Source organism: Pantherophis guttatus, chromosome 4 (genome assembly GCF_059756535.1).
Source record: "Pantherophis guttatus breed Tessera chromosome 4, ASM5975653v1, whole genome shotgun sequence".
NCBI classification, from domain to species: Eukaryota; Metazoa; Chordata; class Lepidosauria; order Squamata; family Colubridae; genus Pantherophis; species Pantherophis guttatus.
The window spans coordinates 135,719,260-135,741,170 of NC_142066.1; the positions used below are offsets into that span (position 1 = coordinate 135,719,260).

Consider the following 21,911-nt stretch of genomic DNA (forward strand, 5'->3'; position numbering starts at 1 on the left):
TTTAAATTGAAACTATGTTTGAGGTGGTGAAACTAAGTATTGAATATCCTAGATGACAGTTTCCGGAGGAGGAATTAACAAATGCATGCGCGCGTGGATAATTAAGAATATTTGCTTTATGAACGTTCCAAGGATGATACGGGACGTCGGAAAGGAAGAATAAGCTACTACATCGTCATGCCAAACGTAGATACAGAGCTTTACCATTTAGGAATCCGTGGGATTTAATCCTTCAACGCAGGTCTTCCTCGTTGACCGTGTTGCTGGCCTTACTCGTTACTCAGAAGTAGGTGCCATGTGCCTTGGTGGAACATTATTTCCCAAGATTGCTTTCAGACATGTTCTTTATATGGCAGCAAATCCCACCGTATTTAGAAGCGTGTACCCCAAATAAGCATCTAGGATTTCATCCTTTAATTCATCACCTGTGTAGAAGAGGGACAAAAAGTGGTGGTGTTGTGCTGTAGTGCAAACACCTTTTCTATGAGTGTTGTAATATTGCATGCACACCAAAAAGAAAGTAGCAATATCCTAATACTCCCTGAGTCCTTCGGGAGTAGGGCGGTATAGAAATCTAATAAAATAAATAAATAAAATAAATAAATAATAATGATGAAGATGATTTAAGGCAGGGCTGTCAAACTCACTGGCCATGGACCAGATGCGTAATGTGCTGGCCACGCTGCCCATACCTTGTTTAGCAAAGGGGAAAAAATTCATGATACATTCACATGACAATGCCATGATGACACGAGTTTGAAAACCTCTGGTTTAAGGGAAATACAGATAGTCCTTGACTTACAGCCATGTTTATCAACTGTTCAAAGCTTTGACAATGTTGAAGAAAGTGATTTATGACTGGTGTTTGTATTTATGATAGTTGCAGTGTCCCCACAAATACATGTTCAAAATTTGGACATTTTGTGATTGGCATGTATTTATCACTTCTGTAGTATCCCAGGGTCATGTGATCACCATTTATGACCTTCCCAACCAGCTTTCAACAAGCAATGTCAATGTCAAGCCAAATTTAGTTTAACAATTGTGTGACAATTGTGTGACTTGCTTAATGATTGTGGCAAAAGAAGGCCTTAAAATCAGTTGTGAGTCATTTAATAACCATCTTGCTTAGATATGGAAGTCCCAGTCCAAATTTTGTAAGTCAAACCCAGTAAGTCGATTATTAATTTAAGCTAAGTCCTATAGGACTATGGATAGTTTTTTAAGGTTGTCATTTTTGAAAATGCCAATTAGGTTTATTCGATAAATCATGGTTTAGCATTTTATATAAATTATTTAATCTTTACACACACACACATTATATAACTTATCTTCAGAAAATATTGTAGAATATTATTTGCTAACAGCCCTATACACAACCAAATCAATGTGCTACTACAAAATACTTATTTTAAAAAGATTAACGGTCAATGGATAACCTACATAGGAGTAGTTCAAGGCCACTTTTTCATATTTCTGTATCTTTGATTCTTTTTTAATGCATTAATTTATAAGATTTACACTAAATTAGTGTCACTTTTTGCAAAATCATTGGATCAGTTTTAGTCAATGATGTGTATGTCACAGGTTTGCTAGTCCTACATTTACTTAGAAGTAAATTTTGTATTTTTTATTCAGTGTTTTCTGGGGAAAATGTATCAGGAATGCAATTCTATTTGCAAAGTAATTTCTGAAAGGAGACAAAAAGGAAATGATAAATTCTTTTTTGATAAAGAAATGATAAATTATAAGAGATTAAAGATCAAGGTTGTTATTGTTTATATGTTGCTTCTGGTAGATCTTAATGGATTTTTTAAAAATTAAGCTTGAATGATGAGAGTTTAAACATTTGTTTATAGGAATGAAATCCTATTTGAATTAACGAAGATTTCTAACCGTTATGACATGGAAGCTTTCCAAAATAAGCTCTCTAGAACTACAGTAAGTATACCTAAGAGCACACCTATTTCTGTTCTGTATGCAGAAACTGGCACATACTCAATTAAGGCCAAAAGAACTGTTAGTTATTAGTAACTAGTTAATTACTAGTTAGGCACATCATGTTGTGCTTTTTATTTTATTTATTTATTTTATTTTATGCAATTTATATGCTGCCCTTCTCCTGAAGGACTCAGGGCGGCTACAAAGAATAAAATTCAACAGTTTAAATTTAAATGTAAATTAAAATCCAGTTAAAATTAATTAAAATTATTACAATGTAAAAACCCCTAGACGGGTCAGTCCAATTTATGAAAGAGCCACGTCTTCAGTTCGCGGTGGAAGGAGAGGAGGTTGGGGGCTGTCCTAAGCCCGGTGGGCAAACCATTCCAGAGGGTCGGTGCTCCCACAGAGAACGCTTTCCCCCTGGGGGCTGCCAGCCGACATTGTCTAGCCGACGGCATCCTGAGGAGGCCCGCTCTGTGAGAGTGTACGGGACGATGGGAGGATGGCAGAAGATGCTCCTGCAAGTACCCCGGGCCTAAGCCATGTAGGGCTTTATAGGTTAATACCAGCACCTTGAAATGGACCCGGAGGGCCACTGGCAGCCAGTGCAGCTCGCGCAGGAGAGGTGTCACATGGGAGTAACGAGAAGCTCCCGTAACAATGAATTGAATCCAATGACATTATACTTGTTGGTTTATACTCTTTAACTATTCATGTGCATTATTTTGTTTTTTTCAGATATGTTTGGAATTTAAATAATGTAAACAATTGTTCACTACTTAAAGCTGATTTTAGACATTTTGCTCATTTTTCTAAATTTTCATACATTATCCTTTGGTATAACTTTAATACAATCCAAATAATATTGTGAATACTATTTATTTAATTTTTATTTATAGTATAAAGTATATAGTAGACTAATATAGTAGACTATAAAGTATATAGTAGACTAATATACTTTAATTATGGTTGGTTCAGTGGTGGGTTGCCCCCGGTTCAGACTGGTTCTATAGAACCAGTAGTAAAACTGGCGGGAGGCTCCATCCACTGACCCCGACATCATCAGAACGCTTCTGCGCATGCGCAGAAGAGCACGTGTGCGGCCCATTGCAAACCGGTAGTAAAGATAGGTAGAACCCACCCCTGGGTTGATTATAATTCTGGCTTGGCAATTCTGGGAGTTGAAGTTCATACATCTTAAAGTTGCCAAGGTTGAGAAACACTTGTTTAGTTTTTGAGCACATTGAGTGAAAGGTGTCTTAGCAACCATCTGAGAAGCTGAATTACTCTTACTGTTAGGAAATTTGTTTTCCAACATTCATTTGGAAACTGCTTCCCTGAAAGTGATATGTCTTATCCCCTCTCCTGGACTTTGATATAATAGAGAACAGGTCTTAATATTTTTTATGTGTGACGATATTTCAAATATTTGAAGAGTGCTGTCATATTCCATCCACATCACCTATTTTCTTTTCTCAATCAAAATGTTCCAGCACCTTCAGCTTCTCTGCATATTTTTAATCCATTAGCATCCAACTTTCACTTTTTGAATTTATTAATTTTTTTCTGAAAGATTCAGATATATTATTCAAAACTGGATAAAGTATTAAAGGTGGGGTTTGACCGATACAAAATATATGAAAGTTTAACATACTGTGACTTGGAAATTATAATTCTGTTGATGCAGCCTGAAACTGCATTTGTTTTTTTAAATCTGTTTCAAATAAACACAATTTGCAATCAGTTGTTGATTTTTCTTCCAGCTATTGTTACCAAGGTATACATTTCCCACAAGCTATAAGTAAAGAATTTGCTTTCAGCTTCATTAAATTTTATTTTATCAAATCTATTTCCTTTAACATATCACTTTTACATAATCCCATTTAATTTTGTGACATCTGCAAATTTGTAAGCATTACTTCCTGTTGAAAAATGTTGGACCTCAGAATGAACCTTGTTGCACTCCACACTTAATACATGCCTCTGATTTGATAAAAAAACATTGATGAGCATCTTTGCTTTTTCAAGTCAGTATGCTACCCGCTTCACGTTTCCTAGTCTGCTCATGAGAATATCATGTAGTAATACTATTGCCAAAAATAAGACCTATCCTGAAAATAAGCCCTATGAAGTTTTTGTATGTGCACCCAATATAAGCCCTACTCTCCAAAATAAGCCCTACTTAAGTGCCTGTGCAGCTGCCTGCCCGCCGATTCCAGCTGGTTGCTTGTGGTGCCATGGCCATGAAGTGAGGTGGGGTGGAATTGCCCAATGTGTCCTGCACTGGCTTATCTCAGGGCCCCCGTAGCCAGGCCATCCATATCCTGACATCTGCCTCACAGCTGTGGCTCTACCAGCCCCGTCCAGCAGGACCTTGCATGGCTGCCAGGCCACTTCTGCTTACTTGTGTGGCTGCAACAGAGTAGGAGGCTGAGCAAAGTGTTGGTGCCAAGGCTGTGAGGTGGGGTAGGTGTTGGGGTGTGGATGACATGGCTGCAGGAGCCCTGAGGTAAGCCGGTGAGGGGTGCATGGGACAGCTCCACCCCCCAATCTCACTTCGCGGCAATGGCATCAGCATATTGCTTGGCTTCCTGTTCTGTTGCTGCCGCTTGAGCAAACAGAAGAAGTGAGCTGGCAGCTACTCGAGGTCCTGCTGGACAGGGCTGGAGCCGCCGCAGCGAGGCAGGTATCGGAACATGGGTGTCTTGGCTGCAGGGGCCCTAAGGTAAACTGGTGCTGGGCACATGGGGCAGCTCCAACCCCTGCTTTGTGGCAGCACTGGTGTGCTGCACGGCCGTCTGCCTCGCTGTGAGCAAGCAGAAGAACTGGGTCTCTAATGTACTCTTAAAGTACATGGGGAAAAAAAATAAAACATTTCCCCAAAATAAGCCCTAGTGCTAACTTTGGAGCCCCTAAGAAAATAAGACTTTTATAAGGTTTTATTTTCGAGGAAACTCGGGTATATAAAGTATTTTTCTAAAATTAAAGTTTCTACAACATTTCCATGATTTACTAAGGAAGTTGTTTGATTAACAATAATGGTAGATTTGATCTTGACAAATCTATGTTGACATCTGGTAATTTTGCCATTGTCTCATAGAAGCTTACATGTTGCTTTCTTTATCATCTGTTCCACAATATTTGAGGGCATTTATGTTTATTTGGCTGGATTCTCATTCTTCCTTTTTGAAGATAGGGCAATTATTTTCCTCCAGTCCTCTGGCATTTCTCCTAATTTGCTGCTGATGCAACTGGAAAGGCCAGCTGGCTAATTGAAAATGTGCAAAAAACAAGATGGCTCTCAGAGAGCATCAAAGCCAGAATTGGAGTTGGTCAGTTCTATTCTGTTACTAATGAAATAAATCTTGGTCTTCTCCAGGCACCCATCTCATTAATTGGTTTATTAAACCATGTATTACACTGTGCTTTCATGTTTATATGTTTCATGTTGCTGATTGCATAATGCGGCAGTGCAACATAAAACACTTGGGAATTAGTAAAAAAAAAATGGGGCAGTATCAGTTTATGATGGGATGAAACTAAGTCCAAGCAGCCAAAGTGGGCACAGGTTCCCAGCAAGCAGGTTGATATTAGACTGATTGGTCAGAAGGCAGATTGACCAAGATTAGTTTACAGATCCTCTGGAACCCTGAAGAAAAATTGTGGCCTAAACTAGTTGCATACCATGCCTGTTTTGTACCAATATTTTCTTTTTTTTTTTAATAGATACTTTATTGAGGTTTTTTTACAAACAAAACAGAAATAAAAATAGAAAAATAAAAATAGAGAAAAAAAAAAAAGAGGAACAAAACATTCAGACAAAAACATAAAACATATAAGTATAATAACATTTTCAGTTACTATCAGATGTACAGTGTTTTAACTATTTACATAAATAATACTTGGTGATATTTCAGCTCACTTTTAATCAATATTTTGCACACCTTTAGGTCTTCCTTTCATTTTATCATGCAACCACTTATACCACCTTTCCCACACCAAATAATAAACTATCTTCTCATCATTTAATTCATAGGTTAATTTAGTCATCTCTGCGCACTCGAGTATTTTCTTAATTGTAAGCTCTTCTGGTGGTTGAGTTTTCTCTTTCCAGTACTGTGCATATGCCAATCTGGCGGCTGTAATTATATGGATCATTAAATGTACCACTTCCTTTCTATATGGCTTCTTTATTATTCCCAGGAGGAAAATCTCTGGTGTTAATTCAATATCTTCATCTATTATTTCATTTAACCACCTCCTAATTTTATTCCAGTATCCTTTCGCTTCCGGGCATGTCCACCACATGTGAAAGAAGGTGCCTTGACCATGGCCACATTTCCAACAGTTGGGGTGTATATTGGGATATATTTTTGCTAGTCTGGCCGGGGCTAAATACCATCTATGGAACATTTTGTAATGATTTTCCTTGTATGTCACCGCTCTGGTCAGTTTAAGATTCCTGTTCCATGCCTCCTCCCATTCTCCAAAATTTATGTCACGCCCTATATTTTTCTCCCAAGCAATTATTTGGTTCTTTGTGACTTCTTCAAACTTATCGTCGCCTAGTAAGTAATTGTATAGTTTTGCCAGGATCTTTTTATTTGTTCCCAACAGGACTTTATCCAATCCATTTGGTCCAAATTCTAAACCATATTGTTCTTTATCTCTCTGGTATCTGGATTTGACTTGTAAGTAGGACCACCAATCTAGGATTATTCCTTGCTCTCGTAAGGTGTCATTTGATTTAAGCCTCCCTCCTTCGTCTAAGATATCTTTATATCTGCCCATTTTCTCCCTCTCCCACCTATTGGGGTGGGTCAGGGCCTCCATCGTTGAGAGCCAATTTGGGGTTTTCTTGTAATATTTTTGCCTGATCTGGGTCCATGTTTGTATCAGGGAGTCTCTGATTTTATGTCTATGGAAATGTGTCTTCCTTTTCTTCTCCATGTCCCAAATGTGGGCGTGCCACCCTTTTTGCAAGTCATGACCTTCTAGGGTAAGTATCCTCTCGTTTTCCAAGGTGATCCAATCCCTTATCCAGACTAGCTTAGCTGCCCTGTAGTATGTTTGCCAGTCCGGGAGTCCAAATCCGCCTATGTCTCTTTTGCCCCTTAAAATTTTAATGGAAAATCTCGGTTTTTTCCCTTCCCATATAAATTCTCTGATAATTTTGTCTAGTTCTAGAAAAAAATTTTTGTCTAAATGTATCGGTATATTTTGGAATAAGAATAATATTCTAGGGAGGATGTTCATCTTAATTGTGGCTATCTTGCCCAATAGTGATAATCTTATTTTTTTCCATCTGTCTAAGTCTTGTTTCATTTTTCTGATTAGGGGAATATAATTATCGTCTTTCAGGGTCGAACATCTTGATGTAATCCAAATTCCTAGGTATTTAATTTTTTTGGCTACCTGTAATCCTAATACTTCTTCTATCTCGTTTATCTGGCTCTCTGTTATGTTCTTGATCAATACTTTGGTTTTAGTTTTATTCAATATGAAACCTGCCACCTCTCCATATTTACTTAGTTCCTCTAATACTTTTGGTCCCGATTCTATGGGGTCTTCGAGGATTAGAGCTACGTCGTCCGCAAATGCTTGCGTCTTGTAGGTCTCCTTCCTGATTTTCAATCCTTTTATTTCCTCATTGGTTCTGATTTTCCGTAGAAGAACTTCTAGGGCCAAAATGAACAATAGTGGGGATAGGGGACAACCTTGCCTTACTCCCTTACTAATTTGGAATGTTTTGGTCCTATCCCCATTCACCAGAATACTCGCCTTTTGGTTATTATAAATAGATTTGATCATCATTTCAAAATTTGTTCCAAATTTCATGATCTCAATTTGTTTAGTCATAAATTTCCAATTTAGATTGTCAAATGCCTTTTGAGCATCAACAAAAATCAGGGCCATCTGTTTCTCGGGGTGTTCTTCATAGTACTCTAGAGTGTCTAGCACGATTCTCAAATTGTCCCTAATTTGTCTCCCTGGAAGAAATCCATTCTGATCTTTATATATCCAATTATTTAAAATCTTTTTCATTCTTTCTGCCATTATACCCATGAATAATTTGTAGTCAGTATTTAGGAGTGAAATTGGTCTATAATTTTGAATTTGTTTTGGGTCGGCACCTTCTTTCGGCACAAGTGTAACATGCGCCTCTTTCCATGACTCTGGAATTTTATAATCTACCAGTGCATCATTGAAAATTTCTACTAATTTCGGTTGGAGTGTTTCTTCTAATTTTTTATATATTTCCCCTGGGAATCCATCGGGTCCTGGAGCCTTGTTATTTTTCAATTTGGAAAGCGCTACTTTTAATTCTTCAATTGTAATCTTTCTATTAAGCATTTCTTTCTCATCGTCGGTTATTTGTGGGAGCTCTGCTTTTGTCAAATATTGTTCTATTTTGTCATCCGGTACCTCCTCTTCTTTATATAGGGATTCATAATATTCTCTCACCCTATCCAGTTTTTCTTCCTCATTTGTCAATATTTTACCCTTAGAGTCTTCTAAGGTATGAATTATTCCTCTTTCGTTTTCCTTTTTTAATTTATAGGCCAGCCACCTGCCCGATTTGTTAGTATTCTCAAAAAGATATTGTTTCGTTCTTTTCATTCTTTGTGCCAGCTCTTCTTGCTCCATGATATTTACTTTGTGCTTCCACATCATCCAATTTTCTTTGGCTGTTTCATCTTCTGGGTTATCTTGAAGTTTTCTTTCTGATTCACCTATATGATTTAAATATTCTTCCAAGGTCTTCCTTTCTTCTTTATTTTTGTGTGCGGTATATGAAATCACAACTCCTCTCAAATAGGCCTTCATTGTATCCCAAACTATTGTGCGAGGTGTGCCTTTGTTTTCATTTTCCTTAAAGAAAAAATTTATTTCATCTTTGAGTTTTTGTATACAGTCTCTATCGCCCAGTAGTTTAGCATTGAACCTCCACCTCCGTTGGTATTTTCTCTGAATAGGCTTCCATCTGATTTCTAGTGGATTATGGTCTGCCCAATCGTTTGGATTGATTACCGCTGTTCCAATTTCTAACCCCAAATTTCTGCTGACCCATGCCATGTCAATTCTAGACCATGACTTTTGTGCATTTGAAAAGAAAGTGTATTGCCTATCGTTTGGGTGCAGGGTACGCCAAATATCAATTAGGTCTAATTCATCAACTAACTCAAAGAAAGCTCTCGGTAGATTTGTCCTTTTATTTTTTTTAACTTTATTGCTCTTATGATCCTTCTCCAAATCGACAATGCCATTAAAATCCCCTATCATACAGATTTCATTATATGCCATTTTCACTAATTGTTCATGAAGTTTCTTGAAAAATTCTCCCTGTTTTTTATTTGGGGCATAAATACCCACTAATAGTACCTTGGAATTCCCTCTCTTAATTTCGATCATGAGGATTCTACCCTTTGTATCTTTAAATTTTAGTTCTGCTTCAATTCCTTTTTTAACATAGATTACGACCCCCCTCTTCTTTTTCTCTGCCAATGAATCAAATGTTTGGCCAAATTTTTTATATTCTAAACATTTACTCTCTTCTTTTTTTATGTGCACCTCTTGCAGACACATTATATCAACATTTTGTTTACCTAGTTTTGTTAATATTCTTTTCCTCTTTTTATAGTCATTTAGACCATTAACATTTACAGATATTAGTTTCAGGTCATTCATCGCTATACCTCTATCTGGTTGTTGGTTCTTGTTTGTTTCTTACGGCCCTTACTGGTCTTGCTTTCTTCTCTTTAGCTTCTTCTTCTTCTTCTTCTTCTATCTTCTCCTCTACAATTGCTTCGTTCGTATTCTGTTGGTGTAGGGCTTCCTCCTCCACTGCTGCTATTTCTAGTTCTTCCTTGCTCCCCTGCTCTTCTTCCACACCTCTCAGCTGGTCAAGGAAATCTTGTGCTGTACTCAGGCTTTCTATTTTAATTTTTCTTCCTTGCCAGGTTATTAGCATCCCTTCCGGGAGAAGCCACCTAAATAATATCTTTCTTTTATTCAACTGTATGGCCAAAAATCTATATCCTTTTCTCATCTCCCGAACCCTTCTTGGTATCTGTTTTAGGATTATTATTTCTTTTCCTCGGTACGTTATCTGTTCGTCTCTTGCCATATTGTATAAGATATCTTTAACTTTTTTCCTTGCGAAGCGAATATGTACTTCTCTAGGAAGCTTATTCCTTCTTGCGTAGTTAGTCTGGACCCTGTATACGTCATCCAACTCCCTGATTATTGCCTGTTTGTCTTGGTGAAGTGCATCAGCTATCAGCTCCGCCATCTTTTCCCCTAGGTCTTCCTCTTTATCCTCGACAACGTTCTGAAATCGCAAATAGAAAGAAGCCCGATCCATCTCCAATTGGATTATTGAATCTTCTAGCTCTTTATTTTGACTTGTCAATGTTTGATCTACGGTGTCCAATTTCTTTTCAGTTTGGTCAATTCTTGTTTCGGCTTTTTGAATTCGTTGTTCATTATTAACTATTGATGTTTGGATTTCATTCATTTTCTGGTCCAATGCATGTATGTCTGATTTTAATTCAACATGATTATTTAACAGTTTTTCCTGCATTGCCATCATTGTTTCTTGAATCAGGGTTAATGATGCTTGCAAGGTTTGCATTGCCAGGCTTTCTGTTGATTTTTGTGTCGCCGGAGAGGTTGTCGCTATGGTAGGATTTGAGGGAGTCTTTTTTCCTGTTTTCCCCACTGTGTGCGACATGCTTGTCATTTCTTTCAGAATTTTTTTTTGTTCTCTGATTATCCTATCAATATTACTCCAAATTCTCATTCGCCAGATAGCGCCTCTGTTATCTCCTTTTTTTTTTTTTATAAATATTTTTATATCTATAATTCTATATCTAATTTTTCCTTCTAAATTTATAACCAAATTTAGCTAATTTTCTGATGAACAATCAATATCAATATCTGTGGGGTGATTCAAATTTGTCACAATACCTTATACTCAATGTACCATTTAAATATATTAAGTATTAGCTTAGTGGATATAAGTTAAACAATTCAATGATATGCAATCAATATATCAATTAATCAACAATTCACGCTCAATATATCAATATAGCAATTAATTTGGCTAAATATTGTACTTTTAAATGCTTAAAATACTATAAATACTGTAAATGTAAAATTTTTAAATACTTGATTTTAGATACAATTATACTTTTAAATACTATAGAAATAATGTAAATACTATAAATACTGTAAATGCTAAGCAGCGGAATATATCTAAAAAAAATTTAAGATGTCATAATTTGAGGGTATATTATGTATATCTAGTCCAAGCGAAAACAATTTATCAAGGTATTTACAATTTTAACAATCAGGATACTGAGGACAGAATATCTAGAGGTCCAAGAGCCTTTTTTTTTTTTTTTTTGTTTTGTTTTCAAAAATTTTTTTCAAATTTCCCTCCTTGGGATATACACTAGTCTTTTTTTTTTTTTTTTTTGCTCAGTCTCTGTTCTTCTGCAAGCTTAGGACATTCCTCCGAGTTCAGCACTCTATCATATTTCTTGCTGCTAGACTGTCCACCGCTAAGCAGTTTATTCCTCTGTCCAGTCAAGTCACTCTAATGGCTGAGCTTCCTGTTCGTTACAAAAAAGAAAAAAGAAAAAAGAAGCCAGACTCGATCCACCCAATTTCGGCCTCCGCTAGGTCTAGTTTTATCACAGTAAAAAGGGGAAATAAGTGCTGGTCTTGAATTTCTCACCGATCCTCACTAGGCACGCACACTGTCAGTGGAAATTTCTGTCTTATTTCGATGCCGGCTTATCGGGCTCTCTCTCTGTCAAGGTAACTCCGAAAACTTTCAATCGCCGCTTCACACGTTAGTGAGACTCTCCACCCGACTTCACCGACCCCTTTCCTGATGTCCTCTTTCCGCGATGCTGGGAAGGTGTGTATTAATCAGCACTGCAACATCCGATCTTCCTTGCTTCCAATCTGGTTGCTGGTTACCGCGGCTTCGTGTCGGCCATTAAATTGGCTGACTCACGCGTGCTGGATTTGACAGAGCCGCCCGGTCTTGCGATCAGCGTTTTGCCTCCGCTTTCACGCTCACCCGGCTCGCTCTCTCGTCCGTGGGGCTCTCCGGGCTCCACGCCCCTCAAGGGGACCCCAAAACACGGTGACTAATGGTATTGAGGAGCAGCAGTCACTCACTCAACGCCATATCGCCGCGGGTCACCAACCGGAAGTCCCTGTACCAATATTTTCTGTCTTCAGTCATCGATGTCAATTTTGGTGTGATTTAATTTGTATTCACTGAAACTTGACTTGGGGATTTGTATTTCAGTACTCTCAACTGTCACTGTGTTGTTTGGTGAAAAGCCATCACTTTATTGAAGGTCTTGTTTGCAGAACTCTTAGGTATAAAATTCTATTATTCTTTTCTTGTCCTCCTATTCAAAATATACTTCCTTGCTCTTTATAGTTGATCTTAAATCTTCTCTACTGATCAAGAGCAAAAAGTATCTGAATGACTAAGAAATGTTTCCCCTTCAAAGGATTTTATTTTATTTTTTGAAACATATCAAGTATAAATTCTGATAAACAAATTTAGAAACCAAACCTTGGAAAACAGCATACATGTATTTTTATGGATACAATACAAATACAATTTGTTAATACACAGTAAGAAATTTGAATTAAATTGCTTCTTTGTTATTGATTTAGCTTATGAGTTTGACTTAAACATGCATGATAATGAAGCATAAAATATTTGACATTGTTAAATGTTGTTAGGCATTTGCTAACAGAAGAATACTCAGGCTGTGGAATCTGGAAAGTGAAATCTGATGTTAGATCTCTGTCCCAATTTGCGTCTGTACCAGCTTTCTTGGCTGATACTTTCTGAATCGAGACAAATTTCACCATAGAAAACTTTAAAATGGAAGTAGCAAGATGAGTGTGGGTGGATTCAAAGAACTCTTAGTCCTTGATCTGGGAAAAAAAACCTTAAGTAACCACTTGAAAATGCTTCTTTCATGTGTCTTCCTGCTAGTCTGCAGCAGGCAATATTTGTATTAGAATCAGGGAATATTTCAATGTTTTGTATTACTTTTTCATGTTTTGTTAAGTGCACTTTAGTAAGATTGGATTTAGCATTTCTTGTTCACATTTTTGGTTGTCGAGTGCAGAGTGTAGGGTTTTCTTATGCAACCCTCCTGTTAAACTCACAATAAAATCATAATTTCCTATAGATAAAAGAAATTTCTTAATGACAGATATTCATAGAAAGAAAATGCAATTTGTATGTAGGTAGCATGCTTGGCACTGTACATATTATATTTTTAGTGTATTTAGATAGGATATGTTGGTTGGAAAGCTATTGCTGGTCTGACAATCCTATAACAGTTTTACAGTTTTCTGAGCATAATCCTGAAAACATGCAGAAACTCATTCCAAATGTCATGGATTTGGTTTATAAAGTTCTTCCCCGGTCACTCACAAAAGCTCATACTCAAGATCCTTTTTTCAGTGTGTCTCCACTGCTTAGTGCTTTGACTATGCTCAGTCCTTTCCAAAATACACAGATTAATGGGGATTAAGGAATTATACAGATGATATTTCTTTGTTGTTCTGATTTCTGTTTGAGTGGTTCATATTTTTGGATTTTCTCTCCCAGCCCTGTCGAATTTCAGTTAATGGTTTATCTATACATGGAAATATTAGGAAAAACTTAATGAACAACACAATGCAAGGAATAATGAGAGCCAGCAAATAAACTGGAGGAAGGCCCCACGGGTATGAGCGTTGATTCAAGAACCTTTTCCCACCATATCCCAGTGTATGGGCGGTACACAAAACCAGTGTAAGGTAACCCAGATAGGACTGTGAAAACAAAGAAACAAAACAATGGTTAGCAAACAAATACTAACTTCTGAATGCATTTTTTAGGGCAGTGATGGCTAACCTTTTTGCCATCGCGTGCCAAAAGTGGGGGGAGCAGGGGGTGTTGCGCACATGCATGCCCACACCTATAATTCTATGTGTCCCACCCCCATGCATGCATGCGTGACCCCCCGCACTCCTCCACTTTGGCATGCGATGGCACAATGGGCCCAGTAGGCCCATTTTTCGCCCTCCCCAGGCTCCAGAGCCTTTCTAGGCACCTGAGGAGGGCAAAAACAGCCTTCCCCACCCCCCTGGATGCCCTCCAGAGGCAGGAAAGAGTCTGTTTCCCTACTTCCGGTGGGCCCAGAAGGGCCAAAAATCAGCTGGCTGGTGCCCGCAAGCGCTCCAGATCTGAGCTCGCGTGCCTAAATTGTATAAGATAAATATTTCAGTAATATGAAATGTCAAGGACAGTTTGCTTTTTTGCATTAAACTGAAATACTTAAAATGAAAAATAGGAAGCCTTAATAATAACATAATGCATTTATTTATCTGAAATACATTTATTTACATAAGCTTTTTATCTAAAAAGAATCAACAGCAACCTTCCCTTTGCTACAGTGTCTATTTATATACACACAGATACAAACATCTACAACACAGTCTCCTTAATGTATATGATCAATAAATAGTCTCATGAACATATCAAAATAAGGGGAAGAATTAGAATTTCAAGGCTGTTTTCCATGCTGGGGCAAACAGAAAGTAGTCTTTGCATTTTGAACTTGGCAACTCTGCTTGTATTTTAACTTTAATGCTCACAATTCCCAGAGAGGAGTTATGAAAATCGAAGTTCTACCTATTTAGAGGGAAGGAGGTAAGAGAAAGATGCCATAGTTCTGAGAATATGACATTTAATCTCTCAAAGAGAGAATACAGCTTTGGTGAGCATGTTAGTAAAATTCCTTGCCCATTCCTGCCCATGTTGTTTTAATGCCTGGTAAAAACTGTTGAAGTTTGGAGGGGAAACAATCCTCCTCCAAGATTAAGTTAAATCCTAGTGAATTACACCTGATAGGTAAAGAAGGATGAGAACAAGATGAATTTACTAGCCAAACAGAATCTTACCTGCACAAACCGAAACTCTCTCCAATTAACACTGTTGCTGACAGAAGGCAAGGATGTTATCCCGAGGAGAACAAACAGGAAAAAACCTAAGATTCCCAAAGCAAGATAAGAATCACTGTGCCAGGCCCAGCCGGTCCATAATGTATCTGTTTTGTTTTTTAATGCCTTAATAGAAAACAGAAATATATGTGAGTATAATAATTTCATAACAGATCTGCAACATATTGCTCGCCTATATGTCACGAGGGAAGTTCAAGTGTAGTAAATCTTGCACATCATAAGCTCTCTTGCGTAATGTACTTATTCAGGATGATTGTGACAGTTTTTGTAAATTGAAGTCATACTAGCCTTCCAGTATTAGAATCATAGCAGCAATCGGATTTTTTTTTAAAAAAAATTAACATTATGACATGTATATTTTTTTTAGTAAATTAGTAAGTTGTTTTTTTTAAATTGTTAAGCAGCTTCTCAAAGTAACAGCGTTGGAAGGGACCTTGGAGGTCATCTAGTCCAACCCCCCATATAGGTCATGCAGAAGACCTATATGAGGGATTCGAACCGCCGACCTTTCTGTTCGGCAAGCTCAGCGTCTTAGCCACTGAGCCACCTAGGGAACCACTTTTTTTTTTTTTGATTTATATGCCGCCCTTCTCCGGAGACTCAGGGCGGCTTACAAGACGTTAAGCAATAGCCTTCATACTTTTGTATATTTTATACAAAGTCCCCTTATTGCCCCCACAAACCGGCTCTTCATTTTACCTACCTTAGAAAGGATGGAAGGTTGAGTCAACCTTGAGCCTGGTGAGAATTGAACTCGCAGTAATTGCAGGCAGCTGGAAGCTAAATACTACCTTTAACAGTAGCATTAGTCTGCTGCGCCACTCAGGCTCCTTGGGCATTAAATTACCACACACAGCAATAATGATAAAGAAAAGATGAAGACATTAAGGACTTGTTCCCTTCAATTGGTCTTGGTCAATTTAGCACAATTTTCAAAGTTGGATGGTTCTTTATGATAGAAGAAAAATATTTGATAAATACCCATATGAATATGCATGTGCATTCTGCACCCAAGGAATGGGTGTAGCTGGCACATTTGGTGAATTTGTGGATCTCCTAGTCACAACTGCCACCTGCTTTTTGAGCAGGATATGTGAGTACAGAATAACATACAAATTGCATACCCCTCTCAAATGGGAAGATGCTGCCCTACCCAAGGATAAAGATGAAGATTCCTCAGAACCAGATTGCCCAAATATCTACAGCCACTCAATTTTGTCAGAATTGAGATGGTTTCAGATCAAGACCGGACCACCCCAACGATGCCCTTGAAGTGATGTTCCGGTGCCTGGAGGCCGTGCGGATTTGGATGGGGAGAAATAGGCTCAGGCTCAACCCATCCAAGACCGAGTGGCTGTGGTTTCCGACATCCCGATATAGTCAGTTGGCGCCATCATTGACTATTGGGGGCGAATCATTGGCCCCCATGGAGAGGGTTCGCAACTTGGGCGTCCTCCTGGATTCACGGCTGTCTTTAGAAGAGCATTTGACGGCCGTGACCGGGAGGATTGTTCATCAGGTTCGCCTGATTCACCAGTTGCGTCCCTTTCTGGATCGGGACTCCCTACGCATGGTCACTCATGCCCTCGTCACCTCCCGCCTGGACTATTGTAACGCTCTCTACATGGGGCTCTCCTTGAGGAGCACCCGGAGGCTCCAACTGGCACAGAGTGCGGCCACGCGGGTGGTAATGGGAGCGACATAGCATTCCCATGTAACACCTCTCCTGCACGAGTTGCACTGGCTCCCAGTGGTCTTCCAGGTGCGCTTCAAGGGTTTGGTTACCACCTTTAGAGCGCTCCATGGCTTAGGACCTGGTTATCTACGGGACCGCCTACTACCACCAATAGCCTCCCACCGGCCAGTACGCTCTCATAGAGAGGGGCTCCTCCGGGTGCCGTTGGCCAAACAATGTCGACTGGCGGCCTCTAGGGGGAGAGCCTTCCCTGTGGGGGCACCTACTATCTGGAACGAGCTCCCCCGGAGATATGGAGAATCCCGGATCTGCGCACCTTCCACCATGCTCTTAAGATCTTTTTATTCCACCAGGCGGGCCTGGCCTAATCTTTTCCCTCTTTTTAATTATGCAAATTTTAATTGGTTTTTAAATGATTGGGATGTTTTAATTTGTCTGGGCCAAATTGTTTAATTCAATTTTACTTTGTTTTTAAATTTTGTATCTATTTTTTTTACTGTTTGGCTGTTCACCGCCCTGAGTCTTTCGGGAGTAGGGCAGTATATAAATCAAATAAATCAAATAAAATAAATAAGAGGTTTCAACTTGATATGATGGCCAAAAGGACATGAATAATGAGGAGGTAACAGAGAAGTGTCTACTGCTCTAATTATGTGACACTTATGAGCTGGATCTGAAATAATTTAGCATTCCTTTGCTAAGTCTATAGGAACTTGATGCAATTTCCGCATTTTATGACAGTATCTGAAATGGGCTGAAAATGCTGAAACTATTCAGGGCATCCCTGAAGTTTGGGAAATTATTAGAGCCTTTACCCCATTTCCTCCTTAAATGTTTGCATTAGGGTGACGGCAGCAAGGAAAAACAGGATTTCTGCTTTTCCTCCAGTATTGTACCAGATATTGAAATGGGAGAAAAAAGTGCATAAGTCTGTCTTACCAGATCAAGGACATAAGAATTGACCTTCCATCTTACATAGTAACGAATGGGGATGATCAGTGTATATAAAACATGTAGGAAAGCGTAAGCCAAGGCGACCAATCCCAGTTGTTTCCGGCAAAGCATCCATTTATCCAGCCAATCAGGAAAGCGACTGTACTTTGTACCTCTGTATAATTGGAGAATAGCTGCAAAGATCCCAGGTAAATAGACCAATGCAAGAAGAATGAGTGCCACAGCGGGGCAGATCCGGTTTGCAATTGTAACAACAATAAAAAATGAATAATTTTTGTTGTTCTCAACGTGATTGTAGACGATATCACGGACAACAGAGTATAAAAAGATGAATGCAGTGAGAGCAAAAGAGAGGTAGATGGGAAATCTCCACATTGGAAAAAGTTGTAAAGGATAATTCTCAATTTCTTTTGATGCTAAGAGAGAACCTTTATCCAAAGGAGTAAGACCAAGACTCCGAACAATCTCTATCACCTTTTCTTTTGCTTTCCTATCATCTCCACAGATGAATACCTGCAAAGCAAAGTAAAATAAAGTCCCATAGCTTCAACAAAAATAAAAAGAAATTAACCTAGTAAGTCAACCTGTCTTGATGTCTCTTAGCTTATTAATTAACTTTTGAGAAAGTTGGCCAGAATTTTGACTGAAACTGAAATTAGTCAGTGTAGAGATCTTTGGGGATAACAATAGACTTTTTGGACCAACATTAAACTAAAGATATTCTAGATTTACTCTGTGAGGTCTTTTGTTAAACCATTCTTAAAATATTAAAATGTTCTTTGTCCTCTTTTATTAAGTATATTTTTTAACTTCAATTTTTTATTTTATTCAAAAAAAAAAAAACCTACGAGCTAAAACAAAACTAGACAAGAACATTAAAAATGTGAATTAAAAAGAATAAAACAAAAACCACATCTTCCCTAGTTTAACATTGACAAATCTATTGCAAAAATATTAGCTTCCCCCCTTGCAAAGTAGGTCCAAGATTTATAAGCTTCTACATCTACTTGCCATACATTACATATGTGAAAGAAAAAATAATAATTAACTGGCTAAACAAAGAGAAGATTTAAATGTGATTTTGCTTGTTGGAGCTATGAATGGCAATGTTTGTTCAAAACTCACGACTTAATGACCACAAGGTGAAAAATATGGCGTAGAGAGATAGTTAAATGTTTATTTTGTATTTCTTGCCTGAGAGATTCATCTCAGGTCACCTACTGCCTTCCTTTTCAGGTACACGTTTTCAGGCCTCAGATTCTGCACCTGCTGGGGTGCAGCTAGATAGACTGCATGTTTGTAGAGCATGACACAGGCACAACTACTTTCTATTGACAGCAGCTGTAGCTTCTTCCACTGCTTTACATCTTAGTCTGCCAAAGTATTAAGTGTCTCACCCTTTCTCTTGGTAATAACAACAGATATAAAAAGCAGCTACTTAGATTAGTTATAAGGACAATTAAATTGTCCTTATAGACAATAGACAGAACAATTCAAACTCGGACCACACGTTTTCTGAATAGTTTTTATCCCAGAGCTATAATTGCACTCAACAATGAACTAAAAGGCCACCATCAGTGAGCTGTTGGACAGCATTACTTGGTCTGTTGTGTGGATGTTTGGGTGGTTTAGGGGTGGGGAATTGTGGTGGGTGGGAGTGTGTTTGGGGATTGTTATGTGTGTTGGGCCTGGTCTTTGGGTGTTAGGTGAATTTCGTTGTATGGGTATCCTGTGTATACATGTACAATGACAATAAAATTATTATAAGGGAAAAAAGGCAATTTTTTTTACACTGTAGCTGCTGATCTACTAATTAAATTCTCTGGTCAGATTAGAAAATTAAATAAAATATTAAAAACTGTACTAAGCCAATTCAGAATCACAAAATAGTGTGCAAGCTTTTGGTTTCCCAGAACTCTTCATTTGGGAGGGGTAAAAAGGAAAGGCCTGCTGTTCTGGTCATGAACCTGCATTTAATTTCATGTGTATGTTCTAGTTCAGAGGTTAGGTGTAATCTGCATAATGTATTTTTGTAAATAAATCTCCTTCCAGTGATAGCTACACAAAATCTGCTCCTTGTTCAGGCCAGATCCTTATCTCAACCCATATACACACACAACATTTCCATCTCCAGCAGCCTTTGGCATCTGAGATGCTCTTACCTGTCTACTGGCATCCAAGCCGCCTGACTGCAGGGCCCATGCTGACACCGTATTAAATGCTTTGACCACTTTACTGCCTGGAAGCAGCTGGGCAAGATATTCAGCATTTGATTCTGCATACTGATTTATTTTAAGGTTGTTGCTCACATCCACCAACACTTTTCCATCAAGGATTTCTTGTAGGCTTGTAAGAAAGCTGTAATGCACTCTGTGGACTGCTACAATGATAACCTCAGATGTTTCAGCAGCTTCTGCATGAGGTAGGATTGTGGCTCCTTGAGGAATCAATCCAGAGTTTTGAGTGTTTCGGCTCCCATAAACAATGGAATAGCCGCATTGCATCAGCTTATAGCCCAGAGATCTTCCAAAATCACCTGTTCCAAAAATGCACACCGTTTCCTTCTTGCTGGGCATATTTGAAGTAAGTGGAATCATTGCATTGACCTTTTCCAAACCAGACATATCTGACATTATTCCTACAATGGAGAATTGTTCATTTTATTTATTTATTTATTTATTAGATTTCTATACCGCCCTACTCCCGAAGGACTCAGGGCGGTGCACAGCCAAACAATAAAAACACATACAATACAAAATTTAAAAAATAGAATAAAATCAAATTAAATAATTTTGGCCCCGACAAATTTAAAACCCCAAACTTTTAAAACCAATTTAAAATTGAATATATAAATACTAAAAATATTTAAAATTTTAAAAATCTTTTATAAAAGAGGGGGAAAATTAGGCCAGGCCGGCCTGGTGAAATAGTAAGGTCTTTAAGGCGCGGCGGAAGGTGCGCAGATCCGGGATCCTCCGTATCTCTGGGGGGAGCTCGTTCCAGATAGTAGGTGCCCCCACAGAGAAGGCTCTCCCCCTGGGGGCCGCCAGTCGGCATTGTTTGGCTGACGGCACCCGGAGGAGCCCCTCTCTATGGGAGCGTACCGGCCGGTGGGAGGCTATTGGTGGTAGTAGGCGGTCCCGCAAGTACCCGGGTCCTAAGCCATGGAGCGCTTTAAAGGTGGTAACCAAAACCTTGAAGCGCACCCGGAAGACCACCGGGAGCCAGTGCAGCTCGCGCAGGAGAGGTGTTACATGGGAACGCCATGTCGCTCCCATTACCACCCGCGCGGCCGCACTCTGCGCCAGTTGGAGCCTCCGGGTGCTCCTCAAGGGGAGCCCCATGTAGAGAGCGTTGCAATAGTCCAGGCGGGAGGTGACAAGGGCATGAGTGACCGTGCGTAAAGAGTCCCGATCCAGAAAGGGACGCAACTGGCGAATCAGGCGAACCTGATGAAAAATCCTCCCGGTCACGGCCGTCAAGTGCTCTTCTAAAGACAGCCGTGAGTCCAGGAGGACGCCCAAGTTGCGAGCCCTCTCCGTGGGGGCCAATGATTCGCCCCCAATAGTCAGTGATGGCGTCAACTGACTATATCGGGACGTCGGAAACCACAGCCACTCAGTCTTGGATGGGTTGAGCCTGAGCCTGTTCCTCCCCATCCAGATCCGTACGGCCTCCAGGCACCGGGACATCACTTCAAGGGCATCGTTGGGGTGATCCGGGGTGGAGATGTACAGCTGGGTGTCGTCAGCGTACTGATGGTACTCCACCCCGAAACCACGGATGATCTCGCCCAGCGGCTTCACATAAATGTTGAACAGGAGAGGCGAGAGGACCGACCCTTGCGGCACCCCACATATGAGGGGCCTCGGGGTCGACCTCTGTCCCCCTGTCAACACAGACTGCGACCGGTCAGAGAGAAAGGAGGAGAACCACCGCAACACAGTGCCTCCCACCCCCAACTCTTCCAACCGGTGCAGCATGATACCATGGTCGATGGTATCAAAAGCCGCTGAGAGATCTAACAGGACCAGGACAGAGGAGCACCCCCTGTCCCGAGCCCTCCAGAGATCATCAACCAACGCGACCAATGCCGTTTCCGTGCTGTACCCGGGCCTGAAGCCCGACTGGAACGGATCCAGATACGTTAACTTATTGCTAGAAATAAAAAAAAAATCAGTTTGATTCTTAAGTACCTGTTAGATTATACATCTTGGTGACTTTCACATGTGCTGACTTTCAACCCCATAATACTGACTGG

The 21,911-nt window shown here is 39.4% G+C and overlaps 1 protein-coding gene and 1 long non-coding RNA gene across 5 annotated transcripts in view; one reads left to right on the forward strand and one right to left on the reverse strand.

The window, feature by feature from the left end:
- The first annotated feature begins 3 nt into the window (after positions 1-3).
- The window catches only part of LOC117655184 (uncharacterized), a 75,355-nt gene continuing 53,447 nt past the window's right edge, over positions 4-21,911 (forward strand). The window contains exons 1-2 of one of the 2 annotated variants that reach the window (XR_009620773.2): positions 4-286; positions 1,860-1,941. This is a non-coding gene — a long non-coding RNA (uncharacterized LOC117655184). The remainder of the gene's footprint in view (positions 287-1,859; positions 1,942-21,911) is intronic. The other variant, XR_015734072.1, reaches the window with a different exon arrangement.
- Positions 12,469-21,911, reverse strand: part of STEAP4 (STEAP4 metalloreductase) — a 30,539-nt gene continuing 21,096 nt past the window's right edge. For all 3 annotated transcript variants that reach the window (XM_034402348.2, XM_060684528.2, XM_034402350.3), the window contains 4 exons: positions 19,813-20,288; positions 17,636-18,163; positions 14,941-15,105; positions 12,469-13,809 (listed from right to left, as the gene is read on the reverse strand). In XM_034402348.2, coding sequence (XP_034258239.1) covers positions 13,531-13,809; positions 14,941-15,105; positions 17,636-18,163; positions 19,813-20,283 — 1,443 coding nt within the window. In that variant the 5' untranslated portion in view covers positions 20,284-20,288 and the 3' untranslated portion in view covers positions 12,469-13,530. The remainder of the gene's footprint in view (positions 13,810-14,940; positions 15,106-17,635; positions 18,164-19,812; positions 20,289-21,911) is intronic.